The 17500-nt window shown below is 44.9% G+C and overlaps 1 protein-coding gene across 1 annotated transcript in view; it reads left to right on the forward strand.

Annotated features, from left to right (window-relative positions):
• The window catches only part of jam2a (junctional adhesion molecule 2a), a 44086-nt gene that overhangs the window by 11864 nt on the left and 14722 nt on the right, over positions 1 to 17500 (forward strand). The window contains 5 exon segments of the mRNA XM_079530617.1: positions 6562 to 6627; positions 9532 to 9642; positions 11412 to 11561; positions 12761 to 12954; positions 16319 to 16421. Of these exon segments, the coding sequence (XP_079386743.1) occupies positions 6562 to 6627; positions 9532 to 9642; positions 11412 to 11561; positions 12761 to 12954; positions 16319 to 16421 (624 nt within the window).

A 17500-nucleotide genomic window follows, 5' to 3' on the forward strand; every position in this document is an offset into this window, starting at 1 on the left:
GGTGGTCCGTGGCTCAAATGCAGAAAAAATAATGGGCCTTGAGATGAAAAGTCTTGAAAACCACTGTTTTATAGTATCAACGATTGCTGTCCAAGAGATAGAAAATGGTATCAAATGGGGGGGTATGTAGCCTAATGCATATGAACCTTGGTTGTCCTTGAAATGAGAAGAGTTTGAGCACCACCGCCTTATGAAATAGGCTATTGCAGTATTGCTCTTTTTTTTTTGTCCCAAGCAGAGCGTCACTTGGTCACATTGAATACTTTCCATCATTGTTACTCGGCTCCCAAGGTTTCAGTAAATAGGGGCTATAATATGAATGCGTTTCCACCACGGCCGTCCAGCATGGCCGTCTTCCCTTCCTGTTACAAATCCATCCACGCTTCCTGTCAAGGTCATTGTCCAGAGCTCCGCGTCGCCCTGCCCTTGAATCACCAAGTGTCAGAGATGCTTGAATTCCTACCGCCGTGCCGTCCTATACACACACACACAGAAAAAAAAGGAATGGTTCTTAAAGTATTCTTTAAAAGTTATATGGCTCCACGAAGAACCATCACCTACTAAATGACAATTATTTTTAGTGAATGTTCTCCATGTTCCTCATGTGGTATCAGAGGAGGCTTTTTCTTTGTCTTTGTGTTTTATCTTCAACAACACTATGGCATATTATTAGGAGTCCACTAATACTAGTGGTTCTTAAATGTTTCAATTTCAAATAAAATCAAATCATATCTATCTATCTATATAAGCACATTTAAAAACAACTCTCATTGTACCAAAGTGCTTCACAGGTCAGAGAAAACAATACAATACACCAGTATAAGACAAATATAAAAACAACGCACAATTATGGTAGTCAAACATTAAACATTAAACAAAACATTAATGGCATGCAGTTAAGAGCAAGGCAAACATTTCCTATCAATATAAAGTGCAGGAGCATCAGGGGGGAATCAAAGGCTTGTGAATATCAAAATGTTTTGAGTCACCGTCTGGACTTACAACTCTCAACGGAGCGGGCAGACCTAACAGCAAGGGGAATGCTGTTCCGAGCTGCGACAGCACAGTCGCCCCTGAGCCTCTTTTTTTTGTTGGTGGAATTTCTAGGAGTCGCCTGTCTACTGACCTGAGGCTCCTAATGGAGGGGGGATATGATAGGAGGTCGGTGATGTATGACCCCATAACTCTGAGAGTGTATCCTGGGTTTACAGACCGGTTATGGTCATTCAGGGTTCTCTCTTTTATGTGTTTCTGGGAATATTAATGTCCACTCATTTTGTAAGTCGGTGGCAAAAATAGAATTTTGACAGAAATGTCCACCGCAACCCAGCATGGCGATGACCCCTGGTTCTAAAACTTATATTTCTTAACCCATTTTGGGCGGGAACCCCTTTTATGTTATGTTATGTTATAATTTAGCTATTGAAAAATAGCAGCTCTACAAGCTCATAGCGTGTCACCGAGTGGCGCGCTACGAGCTTGTAGGTCTGCTATTTTTGAAAAATCGTGAAAATATTTATTTCAGAAAACTGGAGGATTTAGAAGATTTTTTTTAAATTTTGAGGTCAGGCCTAAATGGGTTAAACAAAGAGCACAGGAAGCGCACACTCACACAGGAAGCTAGGAAGTTAGCTAGCTGACGGCACAACCCGCGTATAAAGGCCGCCGCCATTTGTTTGTTTGGTCGCGGAGGCTAATGGTCCGTGGGACTGAAAGCTTGGAAGTCTGTCAGTAAATATTGTGGGACTAACGACGGGGTAAAAAAAAAATCCACCAAAATGCACATTTAGATAACGCTGGAAGCAATTTATACGTTTACATTTGGCGAGATTTTGATCTGTGTTTGTGCGCAATGGTATTTACAGGAACAATGGCAGGAAAAGCAATGTGACTCAGTTGTGTGTGTGTGTGCGTGTGTGTGTGTGTGTGTGTGTGTGTGCGCGCGCATGTGTGCGCGTGTGATGTGTGTGTGTGTGTGTGTGTGTGTGTGTGTGTGTGTGTGTGTGTGTGTGTGTGCGTGCGCGTGTACAAGACCCTCACACCCATTTATCACATAATGACATGAACAAAGTCGAGTGCTGAAAATAGCATGCCGCATCGGATTCCAAGAGTCACAATCACGACTCGCTTCAAGCTCACGACACGTGTTGGGAGCTTGAAGATCTGCCATTTTCCGTTAATTGTTTATTTTCAGATTAAAAGGTATTTGAAGTGGTCGAACTGGCAATAGAATACATGTTCAGAAGCATCTTCCATAATAAAAATCACACCTGTGTGAACTGAGTGGTGTAAGGTCTGTCTGACGTAATGAAATCATGTCTGACGTAATGAAATCACACCCGGGTGAACAGGGTGAACATAGCAACCATGCTCATTTTTTCTGCACAGACTAACAAAGCCAGTTGTAGGAGTGGTTTACACCACTAAAAAAAAAACTGAAATGGTGATGGTCTCGGAGGGGGGGTTGGGGGGGTTCACCGACCAGCATCCATATTCTGACTGAGGGGATCATTTGCCAAAAATAGCAGATCTCCAACTCGGCGACACACGACACGTTGTGAGCTTGCAGATCTGCCATTTTCGGCAAACAAGTTTGGTGAGGGGGAAGAAGAGCAGACCAGGTACAGCGCCAAAGGCCCATAGGTGGGGTTGGCGAAAGGGCCTTTCTGTTTGCATGTTCTCCCCATGTCCCGCTAGGTCAAGTAGTAGGTACCCTCACAAAAACATGCAATAATCCTGGTCTCTACCGCCTCCCCCTGGTCAGCCGGGGCGCCTGGTGGAGGGGAATGGAACTGGATGGAATAACGTGTTCCTTCCACGCGTCCAACCTGGGGAAACTCCCCACTGTCAGGTGACTCCTCATGCATTGGAGGAAGCATGAGCTCAGTTCGGGGCTATCCCCAGGTTTGCAGAGGGAGAGTAGTGCCCACACTGCCCAGGATTACAGTTTAGGCAATTGGCACAGTGTGAAAAATGGGTTACAAAAAATTCACACTCTTATCCTCATACATCATCATACATCATCACATTCCAGCCAATCACAATTGCCGTCCTCACTTTTCTGTAATTCCGGCCAATCATAATTGGTGTCTTCACTTTTTGAGGTCTCCTGTATTAAGCTATTAGTGTAGATTTTCGATTTACACAAAAATTAAATTCCCATTGACAATGAATGGAGAATTTACATCATATGTGGACGAGCAAATCGACATGATGTACGATGATGAGTGCCTCACTTCACACAGGTGTGATTTATTTTATCCTCAATACGTACTTTCCTCAGCCAATGAAATAATCTCAATTACGTGCTCAGCCAATCAAATCATCGCTATTATTCACACAAACAGACAAAGCTGGGAATAGGGGGGGGGGGGGGGGGGGTTAGCACCCCTCAAAAATACAAATGTTCACAACACAGATAACAGTACTGTCAGAAATCTATGAAAAAGTTTATTCTGCAAACTCAATTTTACACAATGTGAAGTGTAGTGGGGTCCCTGCTTCATCTCGCTCTCAGCTTGGCCTGCAAAATGTTGAAGACCCCCTATTTCTACAGCTGTACGGCCAAGTAGCCTACAGATGGGGCTTTATCCAGTCGCCGTGCGTTTGTAATCGATGAGCCACACACTCATCACAAAACAACAGGATGAGCAAACAGCTGTGCCTTCTGACCCAATCACCTCTCCGGAAAGGCAGCGCCTATTTCCTGTTCCTGTTTGGGCAGAGGTTATCAGTGACCGTCAGACCAGACAGACAGACAGACAGGCAGGCAGGCAGACAGACAGACAGACAGACAGACAGACCACTTGACATAATCATCATCGTCATTATTTGGGCTGCAACTGTCAATTATCTCCTTTTTTGATCAAATAATCTGCGGCCAAATGGTTTGAGAACTACTGATTTACATAAAGGCATTGTGTAGAATCGACCTCAGGCCTTAACCCATTAAAACCAGGAAAGCATCCGTGTCACTTTCAGATTTTAGCGCTGTCTGTTCAAAAACAGCAGATGTATACAAAGCTTGTACATCTGCTATTTCTGGAAAAAATAATCTTGGAACGTTTGAGAACCATTGATTTTAGACTGGGCCTCAGGTCTTGATGAGCGACAGACTGTGCCCTTGTGTTTACCTGTTCCTTAAGCCCACAGGATTATACCAATGAGTAGTAATCCCATCTTGATCCCGGGCTGAGACCCCCCCCCCCCCCCCCCATCAATCCATCAACACCACGTCAATCTAACTCACTCACACTAATTAAAAGTGTCGCTTCAGTGATTGCGTCATGTGTCGTGGCTGATATCACATTATCAAATCGATGTGGCCTATGTTCTAAACTATGTTTTGGTTTGTTTTTCCCATTTTGAGGTGGGGGTCCACCACGCCCAAATACATAAATAGGCCTACGTAGTCAAAAATCACACCCGTGTGAACTGAGCGAGAGCAGGCTGCTCGACGGGCTGCAGTTATAGGTGGTTATAGTGCGAGTGTGAATGGCCCTTTTTGGCTGCTCAACAGCGCCACATTAGGTCATCCAGAGGTATTGGAGCTGTTCGTACCACAGACAGACAGACAGACAGACAGACATTCACACGCGGCCAGTCATTGGAGCGGTTATAGGCACCACATAGGAAAATAGCGAAAATAGCAGAAATGCAAGCTGACTCTAGAGATCTATACCACCAGCTGGTAAATTGTCTATCTGCTATTCCTCCATATGTCGTAGTGTAGCCGAGGGTTTAAGTGGTCAATCTAATAACCCTGAAATGCCAATAATCAATAGCTGATTGGATTATGAGAATAAGGTTCCAGGCCTGCTATGAGAATATAATGGCAGGTTTCAGGCCTGCTATGAGAATATAATGGCAGGTTCCAGGCCAGCTATGAGAATATAATGGCAGTTTTCAGGCCTGCTATGAGAATATAATGGCAGGTTCCAGGCCAGCTATGAGAATATAATGGCAGGTTCCAGGCCAGCTATGAGAATATAATGGCAGGTTGCAGGCCAGCTATGAGAATATAATGGCAGGTTGCAGGCCAGCTATGAGAATATAATGGCAGGTTCCAGGCCAGCTATGAGAATATAATGGCAGGTTCCAGGCCTGCTATATGAGAATAATGGCAGGTTCCAGGCCTGCTATAAGAATGTAATGGCAGGTTGCAGGCCTGCTATGGCGTGACAGAAGGTGGAACATTAAGCATTCTCCTCTTGCAGCTGACGCGGCCCACACGTATTTACTATTTACCCGTTTACCAGTTCACCTTGTCCTCCTGTAACGCTTGATAAGACATATTGCTGTGCTCACCAACCCCCCTTCTCTCTCTCTCTCTCTGTATCTCTGTATCTCTCTCTCTCTCTCTCTCTCTCTCTCTCTCTCTCTGTGTGTGTCTATCTCTCTCTCTCTCTGTGTCTCTATGTTTTTAAATCTTAAAATCACTTCTGTGTTTTTAAATCTCCAATAATTTATAGGCACCCTGTGGCTATAATCATCTGACTGTCATGTTTATCATGTACTGAAAAAAGATTGAATAGAGGTCTTGAAAATCTCTCTCTCTCTCTCTCTCTCTGTGTGTATCGCTCTCTCTATGTATCTCTCTCTCTCTCTCTCTCTCTCTCTCTCTCTCTCTCTCTCTCTCTCTGTGTGTGTGTGTGTGTGTGTGTGTGTGTGTGTGTGTGTGTGTGTGTGTGTGTGTGTGTGTGTGTGTGTGTGTGTGTGTGTGTGTGTGTGTGTGTGTGTGTGTGTGTGTGTGTCTCTCTCTCTCTCTCTCTCTAACACTCCTTTGGCTAAAACGCCCATAGCCGTGGCTATGGGCATTTTAGCCCAATGAGTGTTTTTTCTTCTTCAAAACTAATGCGTGGAATGGATTCAGCATCATGAAAACCCCCTAAATTGACACGTCACATGCTACTTAAAGGTATATTCAGTGATTTGACTTAATTCAAATATCACTTATTTTTTCTTTTTTTCTGGATAATCCTCCCTACTATAGAGTGTGCTGACCATATAAGGAGTTCCTCCCTGTCCCCAGTGAGTCCCTGGGGTCAAAAAACCCTAGTTTCAGTTTTGGTGGCGGGTGGCAAAGCCTTCATCCAATCAGGATGAGAGGGGCCTTCCTCCAATCATGATCGAGTGAGGGCGGGCCTTGGTGCACGTGCACATGCTGTTGGCCTGTTGCACTTCCCCCCACTGTAGAGCGTGCATGTGCACATGTTGTTACCGGGGCGGACTGGGTGGTTTTCCAAATCACCCAAATCACTGAATGCTCCTTTAAAGCATGATGAAATTTTGACTTTTTTGCCTTCTATAGTTTGTTAATGGTATGGTCACATATTATGCCAATTATGAAAATTGCTCAACATATATATGCAAGTTAGCATCCGGTAGTTTCTACATGCTGGGGAACCATACTTAACATTTCTAACATAAAACCGTGGTGTACTCTGATTGGTACTATGAAACCTTCGCAAAACAAAATGTAATAGCCTCAATTAATTCAAATGTCTCTCTCTCTCTCTCTCTCCCCCCTCCCCCTCCCCCTCTCCCCCCTGCCCCCTCCAGGTGGTCTCTGTGTCTCTGTCACCGTGACGTCCAAAACACACAAGGTGGAGGCGAGGGAGAACACAGGTACGCTTGACCCGCTGATGGCAGAACTACTCTGATTTGCACCACAAAGTGTCATTGTGGACCTCATAGCAGAGAGCGGAGCCCATAAGCCAGTGGTTCCCAAACTTTTTCATGTTAACACATTGAGAGCCCACGCAAAACTGCCCAAAATCACTTTCACCTAGAAAATCCATTCACATTTTTTATAATTCAGCTGACTGTGGAGACACATGCTGGAACTTTTTACTTTGAAATGTTTTATAGTTTCTGAGTTATTTAATTTAAACGCCAAATGCATTCTCAATGGCGAAAACACAAACTTTGGCACCACGTGTTAAAAAAAAAAGTGTTTTGATTTTTCTGATTTGTTTTTTTTCAAAGACGTCCACAGACGTCTTGGGCTATGCACGTGCGGTAATACCCAGGACGTCCACAGACGTTTTGGGCACAAAATGTGTTAAGGACCCCCAAATTGACATTAATTAGCCCGCGGACCCCCATTTGAAAAGACCCCCATAAGAGAAGATTATTTTACGACTCCAACAGTGATTCTAAACCCGTTTCATTTCAAGGACCCCTAGTTTGACATGAATTTGGCTACAGTCCCTCATTTAATGGCATTTCTATCTCTGGGACCCCTAATTTATATTGTAAAATCAATGTTAATTTAACTCTGAGAGTGTACAAATGGACCCGTAAGGGTCCGTTTGGTTCCATTTGTACACTCTCAGAGTTACAATCCCATAAGGGTCCATTTGGTTCCAAACTATCATTTAGCTGGAGACCCCCTGAAACTCCCTCAAGTACCTCTGGGTGTCCCCGGACCCCACTTTGGGAACCACTGCCATAAGCATATCGCTTTTACGCTATTTGTCTTTTGTTTTTCTCCTTCTTTTTTTAACATCAATGTGTTATTAGTTGTCATTACAAACACATATCCATGTCTTGGGTGTCCCACACGAGCCGCCACAGTCTCATAAATCATGTTTTGGGCCGAGCGCTTACTGGCACCGTACTGGCCAATCACAGCGCCGAAACGCATAACAGAATAACATCTGTTCAGCAGACTGTGGAGGCTCATGTTTAATGATAACTAATGACAGATTGATGGAAATAAATAAATGATCGTAACAGCGATATGCTTATGTTCTCCGCTCTTATGCTATGAGGGAGGGCTGCTGGGGAAACATGGACGACAGGGCCAATATTATTAGGAAGATTTTCCTATATTTTATTTAGTCTGGATTTGTGCTTTAAAGGCCAGTCCACACACCAATGCAACTGCAACTACTTAAAGTCCTACTATTTGTCACATACTTTGCTGTATACGAAATTTGTCCAAATCTCTTGGAGCGGTGAATCGCACCCGTTCCGCGCTCGGTAATCATTTGTAGTTGACCTGACCCGCCCAATCCAACCCTTGATGCTGAGTGCCAAGCAGCGAGGCATTTGGGTCCCATTTTTACAGTCTTTGGTATGACCCGGCCGGGGATCGAACCCCGACCTCCCAGTTTCAGGGCGGACACTCTAACCACAACGCCACTGAGCTGGTACTCACAACCATTATCCCCAAACGGCAATCCGGACCGCTGCAAGCTCTTTCAACTGGTTGCAAGTTGTGACTCGTTGCCTTGGTGTGGACTGGGCTTGAGTTTTGGAAATAAATGTTCCATCATAATCATCAGTGGTGGAAAGTACATTTAGTTAAGTACTGTACTTAAGTACAATTTCACGGTATTTTCACTTTAATGGAGTACTTCAAGTTTTCAATACTTCTACTCCACTACATCAGGGGTTCTCAACGTTTTTGGCCGGGGACCCCCGGAAATGCTTTGGCAATGTCTCGGGACCCCCGCCCCCTCCCGACCCCCAATATAAATTGACTGCTACAATAACCTTAAACCATTTTGGGCGGGAACCCCTTTTGATGTTTTAAGCATTGTTATAATTTAGCTATTGAAAAATAGCAGACCTACAAGTTCATAGCGCGCCACTCGGTGGCTATGAATATTTTTTTTTAAATTTGGCGACCCCCTGAGGGGTCGCAACCCACGGGTTGAGAACCCCTGCACTACATCACAGAGACAAATATTTTACTTTTACTCCACTACAATTATTTGAAAACCTTAGTTACTAGTAGTTACTTTGTAGATGTTGATTATTATTACAAAACAATGAAAACATACATTAATCACTTCAGCCATATATTGTATACATTTCGGCCATTTGAAAATAGCTGATCTACAAGCTCACAATGCGTACCTGCTATTTCCAAAAGCTTTTTGAAAATTCTGCATAATGAGTACTTTCTACTTTTGGTACTTTCAGCCATATATTGTATACATTTCGGCCATTTGAAAATAGCTGATCTACAAGCTCACAATGTGTATCTGCTATTTCCAAAAGCTTTTTGAAAATTCTGCATAATGAGTACTTTCTACTTTTGGTACTTTTAAAGGACCACTTCACCATCTTCATATAATTGGTCCTCACTAATGTTCATGATACAATTCCACCAGTCTATAGGAGGGCTGTGGGCAGTTCAGAAACCCGTCCACCAGTAGATTGTTAATATCGTGAGAACGATGGCTTCCATTTTTGCATTGCAACTTTTCAGGAACAGAAAGCCTGCAGTTTCTATTAGCTTGGATTTCCCATCGATGATGTCATTGGTGGACAGCCTTCCTATGAGACACAGACTGAGTAGGAAAAAATGGTGGTATTTTATCATGATCATTAGTGAGGAGCAATTATATGAAGATACTGTAGGTCCTTTAACAGTTTTACATTGTACTGTTAACAGTACAATGTTATGACTTTTACTGTAACAGAGTATTTCTACATTCCACTATTGATACTTTTTACTCGAGTAAGTTCTTTCTTTTTCCACCACTGACGCTAACCTGTAATACCTGTGGTGTCCAGACGCGGTGCTGTCGTGTATCTTCCACACAGAGAGGGATCAGAACCCTCGCATCGAATGGAAGAAGAAGGGCAAGGACGTGTCCTTTGTCTACTTTGATGGACAGTTCAGAGGTGAGGAACACTCTCCTTCTCTCTGTTTGGCTCATTCTGTCAATTTAAAGACGCTTTATAAAGTGCATACTTTTGTTACAATAAAGGTGGTTGCAGACTGGACGCGTTTTTCGGAAAACCGCCGCTAAAAATCCGAAAAACGCAGCAGTGTGTGTTGCGCTGCAATGCTATTTTCAGAACAGGCATTTCAACTCCATCTAAAATAAATGTTAGTCGACTAAATCAATTGCAGATTTAGTCGACTAAATTATTATGGTATTTATAGTTAGTCTAGGACTAAAACTAGACCAAAACTAAAACATGAGTCAGATGAGTAAAATATGAGTGAAATTTTATTCAAAAGACTATCATGGCTAAAACGGTAAAACCTAATAAAACGTTGCTGTCAAAAACCAACACTAGCGCACACACACACACACACACACACACACACACACACACACACACACACACACACACACACACACACACACACACACACACACACACACACACACACACACACACACTCAGTATGTGAACATGTTCTCGTGTCGTCCAGCGTCACACGATACACCGCCCTCTTAACTGGTCACGGCACCGCTTGCCCTTTGACACCTGACCTCTGACCCTTATAAAGCCACTTTGTAGCAGCAGTAACTTTAAGCGGTGTCATCATCAGTGACGAGCAGCAGGTCGGGGTCACACATGAACGCTTCATGCTTTAGAATGACACTCCCTACAAAACACATAACAGCTGCTTCCTTCCTATGTGATACGATATCATCCCTGTCGGGCGCAGTGTTGATATTGACAGCAAATATCGATTTAGTTTCAGTCATAGACCTTTTTTTGAATGAAATGCCATTTAGTTTTAGTCATGTTTTAGTCATCTGAAATGTGTTAGTTTTAGGCTATAGTAAAGAAAGTGCTCAGAAAGTGTCACAATGTGACGTGTGCAAAATTGAGGACATTTTGAACATTATAGAAAATCTTAGGACATAACGTGACATAACATGTCCTAAATATCATAAGATTTTCACCTTATTTTGCTGTTACCAAAAGTATTAACAAGAAGCTTGTGACTAAATAATAACCATTATTGGATCCACAGCAACACGTTTTTTCCCCCCGCATTTCCTGAAAAATAACAGTTTAGGACATACAAGGTTTCCACCCGACATAGGGCTTTCACTTCTAGTGATTTTTACTAGTTGACTAGTTGCCTAGTTTACTAGTCGACTAGTGTCGACTGTTTAACTAGGCCTACCTATTATGTAAAAAAAAAAAAAAAAAAAAAAGAAGAAGAAAAAACTTTAAAGATGGAGTGCCAATAATTGTTTTTTATTTTTCCAGTTTTTCATGTGTCTATGAGGTGACAGCACTTCATTAGACACCCTGGAGTCGTTTTTATGTACAATGAAGTCTTCACTTTGTATTTAGGGTTTCTTCCTGGAGGCTGAGCCCTTGACAGTCAAACGGGCCAATGAAATAAACAGTAATATAGTGACATCACACTAATATTTGTACATTTAAAAACTGTGTACATTGGTGACTATAACTATAATCTAGCTGATCTTGAGGCCTACAAAAACGGGAGGAAAAAAAACAAATACATGTATTTTTTATTTATTTTTTCTTATCAACTAGTCAACTAGTACCAACGAGGTCAACTAGTGGTTGTACTAGTCGACTAGTTGAATAGTCGACTAGTTGCTTAAAGCCCTACCCGTCCCGACAGCGATAATTTGGACTTGTTTTGACCCTGTGTCCGTCCTCTGTTCCTCCAGGCTCCTTTGAGGACCGGGCGTCCATCGACGGGGCCACGGTGACCCTGCACAGGGTGACCCAGACGGACGCGGGCGAGTACCGCTGTGAGATCAGCGCCCCGCTGGACTCGGTCAGCCTGGGGGAGACCAACGTCACGCTCAGAGTCCTGGGTACGTCTTATATATTAATTGACACTAATCTGCCTGCGGACCCCCATTTGAAGAGATAATGCCAGGGACCCCCATTAGAGAAGAATTTTATGGCTCTAGCAATGATTCTCAACCCGGTTATTTTCAAGGACCCCCGGTTTGACCCCACATTTAATGGTATTTCTATCTCTGGGAACCCAATTTATATTGTAAAATCAATGTTATTTTAACTCTGAGAGTGTACAAATGGAAACAAATGGGCCCTGACAGGTCCATTTGGTTCCATTTGTACACTCAGCGTTACAGACCCACAAGGGTCAATTTGGTTCCTAACTATCATTTAGCTGGGGACCCCCTGGAACCCCCTCAAGGACCCCCTAGGGGTCCCTGGACCCAATTTTGGGAACCACTGTTATATAGTATAACCCAACGTCACTGGGCCCTGGGTCTGTCTTACGGTATAACACCTGCAGACAATGTCTAGCTCATTGAGACCTGGAACGCATCTGTGTCACTTGTGTCACTGTGATTTTAACCACATACATTAACCATTATTTTATACTTCCTAATTCCTACGTATTAGGCCATGGACCCCCATTTAATGCCATAGATAAGTTACCTCTGGGACCCCTAACTACACTGTCAAATCCTTATTAGTGTTAATTGTACTACAAGTGGAACCAGATGGACCCGTGTACGCTCTCTCTTTCCAGATCCATAAAGGTCCATTTGGTTCCATTTGTACTCTTATCATAGTCTCTCAGTAGAGGTGTTTTAGGGATAAAGGCACATAGCATTTTTTACCGGGGAACGCCTCTTGGGCAATGCTAAATCCCCAAATTATGGGTTTAGGGATAGTGCCCTGGATCTCTTCTCCACTAGGCCCTATTTGTTGACAAAATTGTCAATATATTTAGCATTAGGTTTAGTCACCGTTTTCATCTCGTTTTTATACGATAGGATACGATACGATACAACTTTATTGTCAGCTTTCACTGAAATTTGCTTTGTGTCCATGACGTCACCGTTCAAGATACAGACAGGACATACACAATACATTACACAAGGTATACATTACAGGACACACATCACAGAAGCAGACAGGAACAAGAACAATAGAACATTATTTGGTTTTGGTCAGTAGTCCGGCGAACATTTTTCGTCATAGTTTTAGACAGTCGACGAAATCAACACCGTCTCTCTCCCGCCCGCCTCTGCAGTGCCCCCTCACACCCCGCAGTGTGAGATCCCCGCCACTGCGGTGACGGGCTCCGTGGTGCAGCTGCGCTGCAGGGACCACCAGAGCGTCCCCCCGGCCACCTACGTGTGGTTCAAGGACAACAAGCAGCTGAAGACGCCACGCCAGGGCCAGCCCAACGCCACGTACGCCATCAACGCGCACACCGGAGTGCTGGTGAGTCCCACGTCAATGTCATCCATAATACAATGGCGCTAAGTACCATGTGCTCAAGTGCTGTACTTTTGCTGCCCCTTTTGGTGTTAGCATTATGTTATGCTTTAGCTATTGAAAAATAGCAGATCTACAAGCTCATAAAGTGGCGCGCTATGAGCTTGTAGCCTGGCTAATAAGCCAGACCGAATCAGCCGTTGGCAAAAAAAAATGTGCCTGCCGGCGGATTACGGTCTGGAGAGGCTCAATTGTACGCCCATTTCCTACACCAGAGAACTGGTGTAGCCAATCGGGACACGGTATGCAATATGGGCGGGCTTTGGTACAGTGACGTTCAATTGAGACCTTTGACTGACAGTAGCTCTGACCAATTGCGTCAAAGAGAAAATGTTTGAACCCGCCCCCCCCGGGAAACAAGATCCATACACAGCATCTCCAGACTCAAATACCACACGACAGTGTGATTTGAGTCTGGCTTATTAGCCAGGCTAATGAGCTTGTAGGTCTGCTATTTTTGAAAAATCGAAGAACGACTGACATAGAAACATAGCTTTTTCAGAAAACTGTCAGGATGTAGAAGACATTTATAGAATCTGATCTCAGGTCAAAATGGGTTAAAGGGCCACTTCACCCCTTTTGCAACCAGATGTTATCTCTCTAGGTCGTCCTCAGACGAGCCCTCCATCGTTGCTTCCAGTCATCCCGGTTCGCCATACATCCGACCAGCTCGTTGGTGCTTTGCGCTCCCGCGTCGTTCTTGAGTACAACCACACATTATGTTCATGTGGGGCGTCCTCGTGACCGGTGCCCGTGTGTTTGGTTCCCACAGCACTACTTTGCTGGCGTGCAGGTATTACATTACATTACATTACATTACAGTCATTTAGCAGACGCTTTTATCCAAAGCGACTTACAATAAGTGTATTCAACATAGGTAGGGAACAAAAACTACTAATCACCAGAAGTCTTTCTGCAAAAACAAGCAACCAAGAGTATACCTAGCGCTAAGGTAAAAGTGCAATATATCAGCTACCTATTTCCTTAAACAGATGAGACAAAATAGCTAAATCAAATGAGCATGAGCTAAAACAATTAAGTGTATCGACTAAACAAGATCCAATAAACAATACAACAATAGAAAACAAGCGTTCGTACAACTAGTTAACAACAAGTAGGTCAGGCAGAGAGGAAGGGTAGTGTTTCCTGAAGAGGTGGGTTTTCAACCTGCGGCGAAATATGGGCAGTGACTCTGCTGTCCTAACATCAGTGGGAAGTTCATTCCACCACTGTGGGGCCAGAACAGAAAAGAGTCGTGACCGTGTGGATCGGCCAGAAGGACCCTTGAGTGACGAGGCAATCAGTCGCCCCGAGGTGGCAGACCGAAGTGGTCGGGCAGGGGTGTAGGCATCGACCATAGCCCGGAGGTAGGAAGGAGCTGTTCCTTTCACTGCCCTATAGGCTAACACCAGGGTTTTGAACTGGATGCGAGCCGCTACGGGGAGCCAGTGTAGAGAACGGAGAAAGATGGTTGTGTGGGAGAACTTGGGGCGGTTGAACACCAGACGAGCCGCAGCTTTCTGAACAAGCTCCAGAGGTCTGATGGCAGATGCCGGAGCACCAGCAAGGAGGGAGTTGCAGTAGTCCAGGCGGGAGATGACGAGAGCCTGGATGAGCACCTGGGCTGCCTTCTCCGTGAGGAAGGGGCGAATCCTCCTGATGTTGTAGAGGAGGAATCTGCAGGACCTTGTCACTGATGCGATGTTTGCCGAGAACGTCAGTTGATCGTCCAGGGTCACACCCAGATTCTTCGCAGTCCGAGTTGAGGTCACCACAGCATTATCAATGGTGATGGCCATGTCTCGGTGCGGACAGCCCCTTCCCCGGGCGGAAACATCAGCTCGGTCTTGTCCAGGTTGAGCTTCAGGTGGTTTGTCGACATCCCACGCCGAGATGTCAGCCAGACAAGCAGCAATGCGTGCCTCCACTTGGGTATCAGAGGGGGGGGAATGAGAGGATCAGCTGGGTGTCATCGGCATAGCAGTGGTAGGAAAAGCCATGGGAGTGGATGACAGCACCCAGAGATGTAGTGTAGAGAGAGAAAAGAAGAGGACCCAGAACCGAGCCTTGGGGAACCCCAGTTGTGAGCCTGTGTGGTTCTGACACAGACCCTCTCAGCATCACCTGGTAGGAGCGACCCGTCAGGTAGGATGCAAACAGGGAGAGTGCAGAGCCTGAGACACCCATCCCCTCGAGGGTGGAGAGGAGGATCTGATGGTTCACCGTGTCGAACGCTGCAGGTATTGGTGTCTTTTGGCAGTGCCCCTGCTAGTCTCATTCTCGAGGCTGCTATTTTCTGGCTCGCCCTATTTTCTGGCTCAGATGTTATTTTAATGATGTTCAGGGACACAAGCAACACTTTCCTGGTGTTTTTTTAATGTGTGTAATGTGTGTTTTTTAGATATTTTAGTATTTCATTGGTCTCACCAATTCCTTCCTGGGCTACATGTTGTCACACCTCCACGCAACTCCCCCCCCCCCCCCCCCCCCCCCCCCCCCTCCCCCCACACACACTCCACAAGGAGGAGCAGTGCACCAAAGCAGTATGGTCATTGTAGGAATTCAGCAATCCAGTCAAACACACAGACTTCATTGTTATTATTGTCATTGTGCTACTGTTATCTACTACAAAAACTATTAACATTGGGTTACTGCATGCAGTTTCTTCTTCCAGTGCTGACCTGTCCCCTTTAAAGGGATATCTCACTTTCAAACATGTTTGGGGTCATTTTATCTACTACCACTCTGGCTTTAGTTTTTTCACCTTAGACAATTTTTAAAGATGGAGTGCCACAATTATTTTCCACCCTAAAACACGATCATCAGGTATTATTATAATATATAAGGGGGAAGAACTTTTTCCAAAAAGTGTACAGTATTTGTTAAAATCATGCTTTTATGTGGACACGCCCACCAGTTCATTAAGTATGCCTGGTTTGCCTGGTGGGTGGTGATCCACCTGAACTGGTGTCACTATATTACTGTTTATTTCATTGGCCCGTTTGACTGTCAAGGGTTCAGCCTCCAGGAAGAAACCCCTAAATACAAAGTTAATACACCATTGCAAATAAAAATAACTCCAGGGTGTCTAATGAAGTACTGTCACCTCATAGACACATGAAAAACTGGAAAAATACAAAAATTGTGGCACTCCATCTTTAAGTCTCTCTCTCTCTCTCTCTGGCTCTCTCTCTCTCTCTCTCTCTCTCTCTCTCTCTCTCTCTCTCTCTCCTCTCTCTCTGTCTCTCTCTCTCTCTCTCTCTCTCTCTCTCTCTCTCTCTCTCTCTCTCTCTCTCTCTCTCTCTCTCAGGAGTTCAAGGCGGTGTCAAAGGAAGACAGCGGTCAATATCGATGTCAGTCCTCAAACGACGTGGGTCCCCCCAAGATGTGTGAGGGAAACCACTTGGCCATAGGTGAGTGACTCTCTCTCTCTCTCTCTGGGTGCATGTGCGTGTGCGTGTGCGTGTGCGTGCGTGTGTGTGTGTGCGTGTACGTGTGTGTGTGTGTGTGTATTACTTGTATTACTACAAGCATCCCCACAAGCATGTGCCTTGCCACGTGCGTGTTTGTGGTGGGCACATGCGTGTGTGCGGGCACATGGTGCGCGTTCAAGTCGGTTCAATTGAATTGTCTTATGGTGCCAAATTAACAACACGTTGCGGCGCTTTTGGCGACGGTGGGAAGGGAAAACTCCCCTTTTTACAGGAGACCTCGAGCACAACCAGACTCTGGGTGGGCTGCCATCTGCCCTGACACACAGAGAGAGAGAGAGAGAGAGCGAGAGAGAGAGAGAGCGAGAGAGCGAGAGAGAGCGAGAGAGAGAGAGAGAGAGAGAGAGAGAGAGAGAGAGAGAGAGAGAGAGAGAGAGAGAGAGAGAGAGAGAGAGAGAGAGAGAGAGAGAGAGAGAGAGAGAGAGAGGACTGACTGACTGACTGACTGACTGACTGACTGACTGACTGTGCCTTCGGCCTGGTGGAGACAAAAAGAGAGACAAGGACACAAGATGGACAACAGCAACAAACCATGGATCTACAGCAGAGTGATCCACCATCCTTATCCATGAGAGCTTAATGTGGAACTATAGAAAGCACCGAAACTCTGCGGAAGAGGGTCCAAAAAGTTGAGCCAGTGACATGGATTGATACAGGGACATACAGTACTGTAGGAATGCTTACAGACAGAGATTGGAGAGGAGGAGAGAGGAGACGGGAGGATAGCTGGGAGGGAATTCGTCAAAACCATGAATAAGATGTGCCCTCGGTGACAAGTTTTTGATGTTTGGTGTTAGGTGTGGGCGTAAGGTTTGACTTCCCTCCCAGCTATGAGGAGAGAGCAGCTCAGTCAGTCACGGGAAGTCCTCCCATCAGTCCAACCATATAGCAGCATACCTAAATGCAGCCATAACTGCCATAAGCTTGATCGAAAAGGAACATGTTTAGCCTCATCTTCTATGCACTTGTGCAGTCTTGCACAGTCGAGTGATCCCCTGAAA

The sequence above is a fragment of the Electrona antarctica genome (genome assembly GCF_951216825.1).
Source record: "Electrona antarctica genome assembly, contig: SUPER_24_unloc_2, whole genome shotgun sequence".
Lineage (NCBI taxonomy): Eukaryota > Metazoa > Chordata > Actinopteri > Myctophiformes > Myctophidae > Electrona > Electrona antarctica.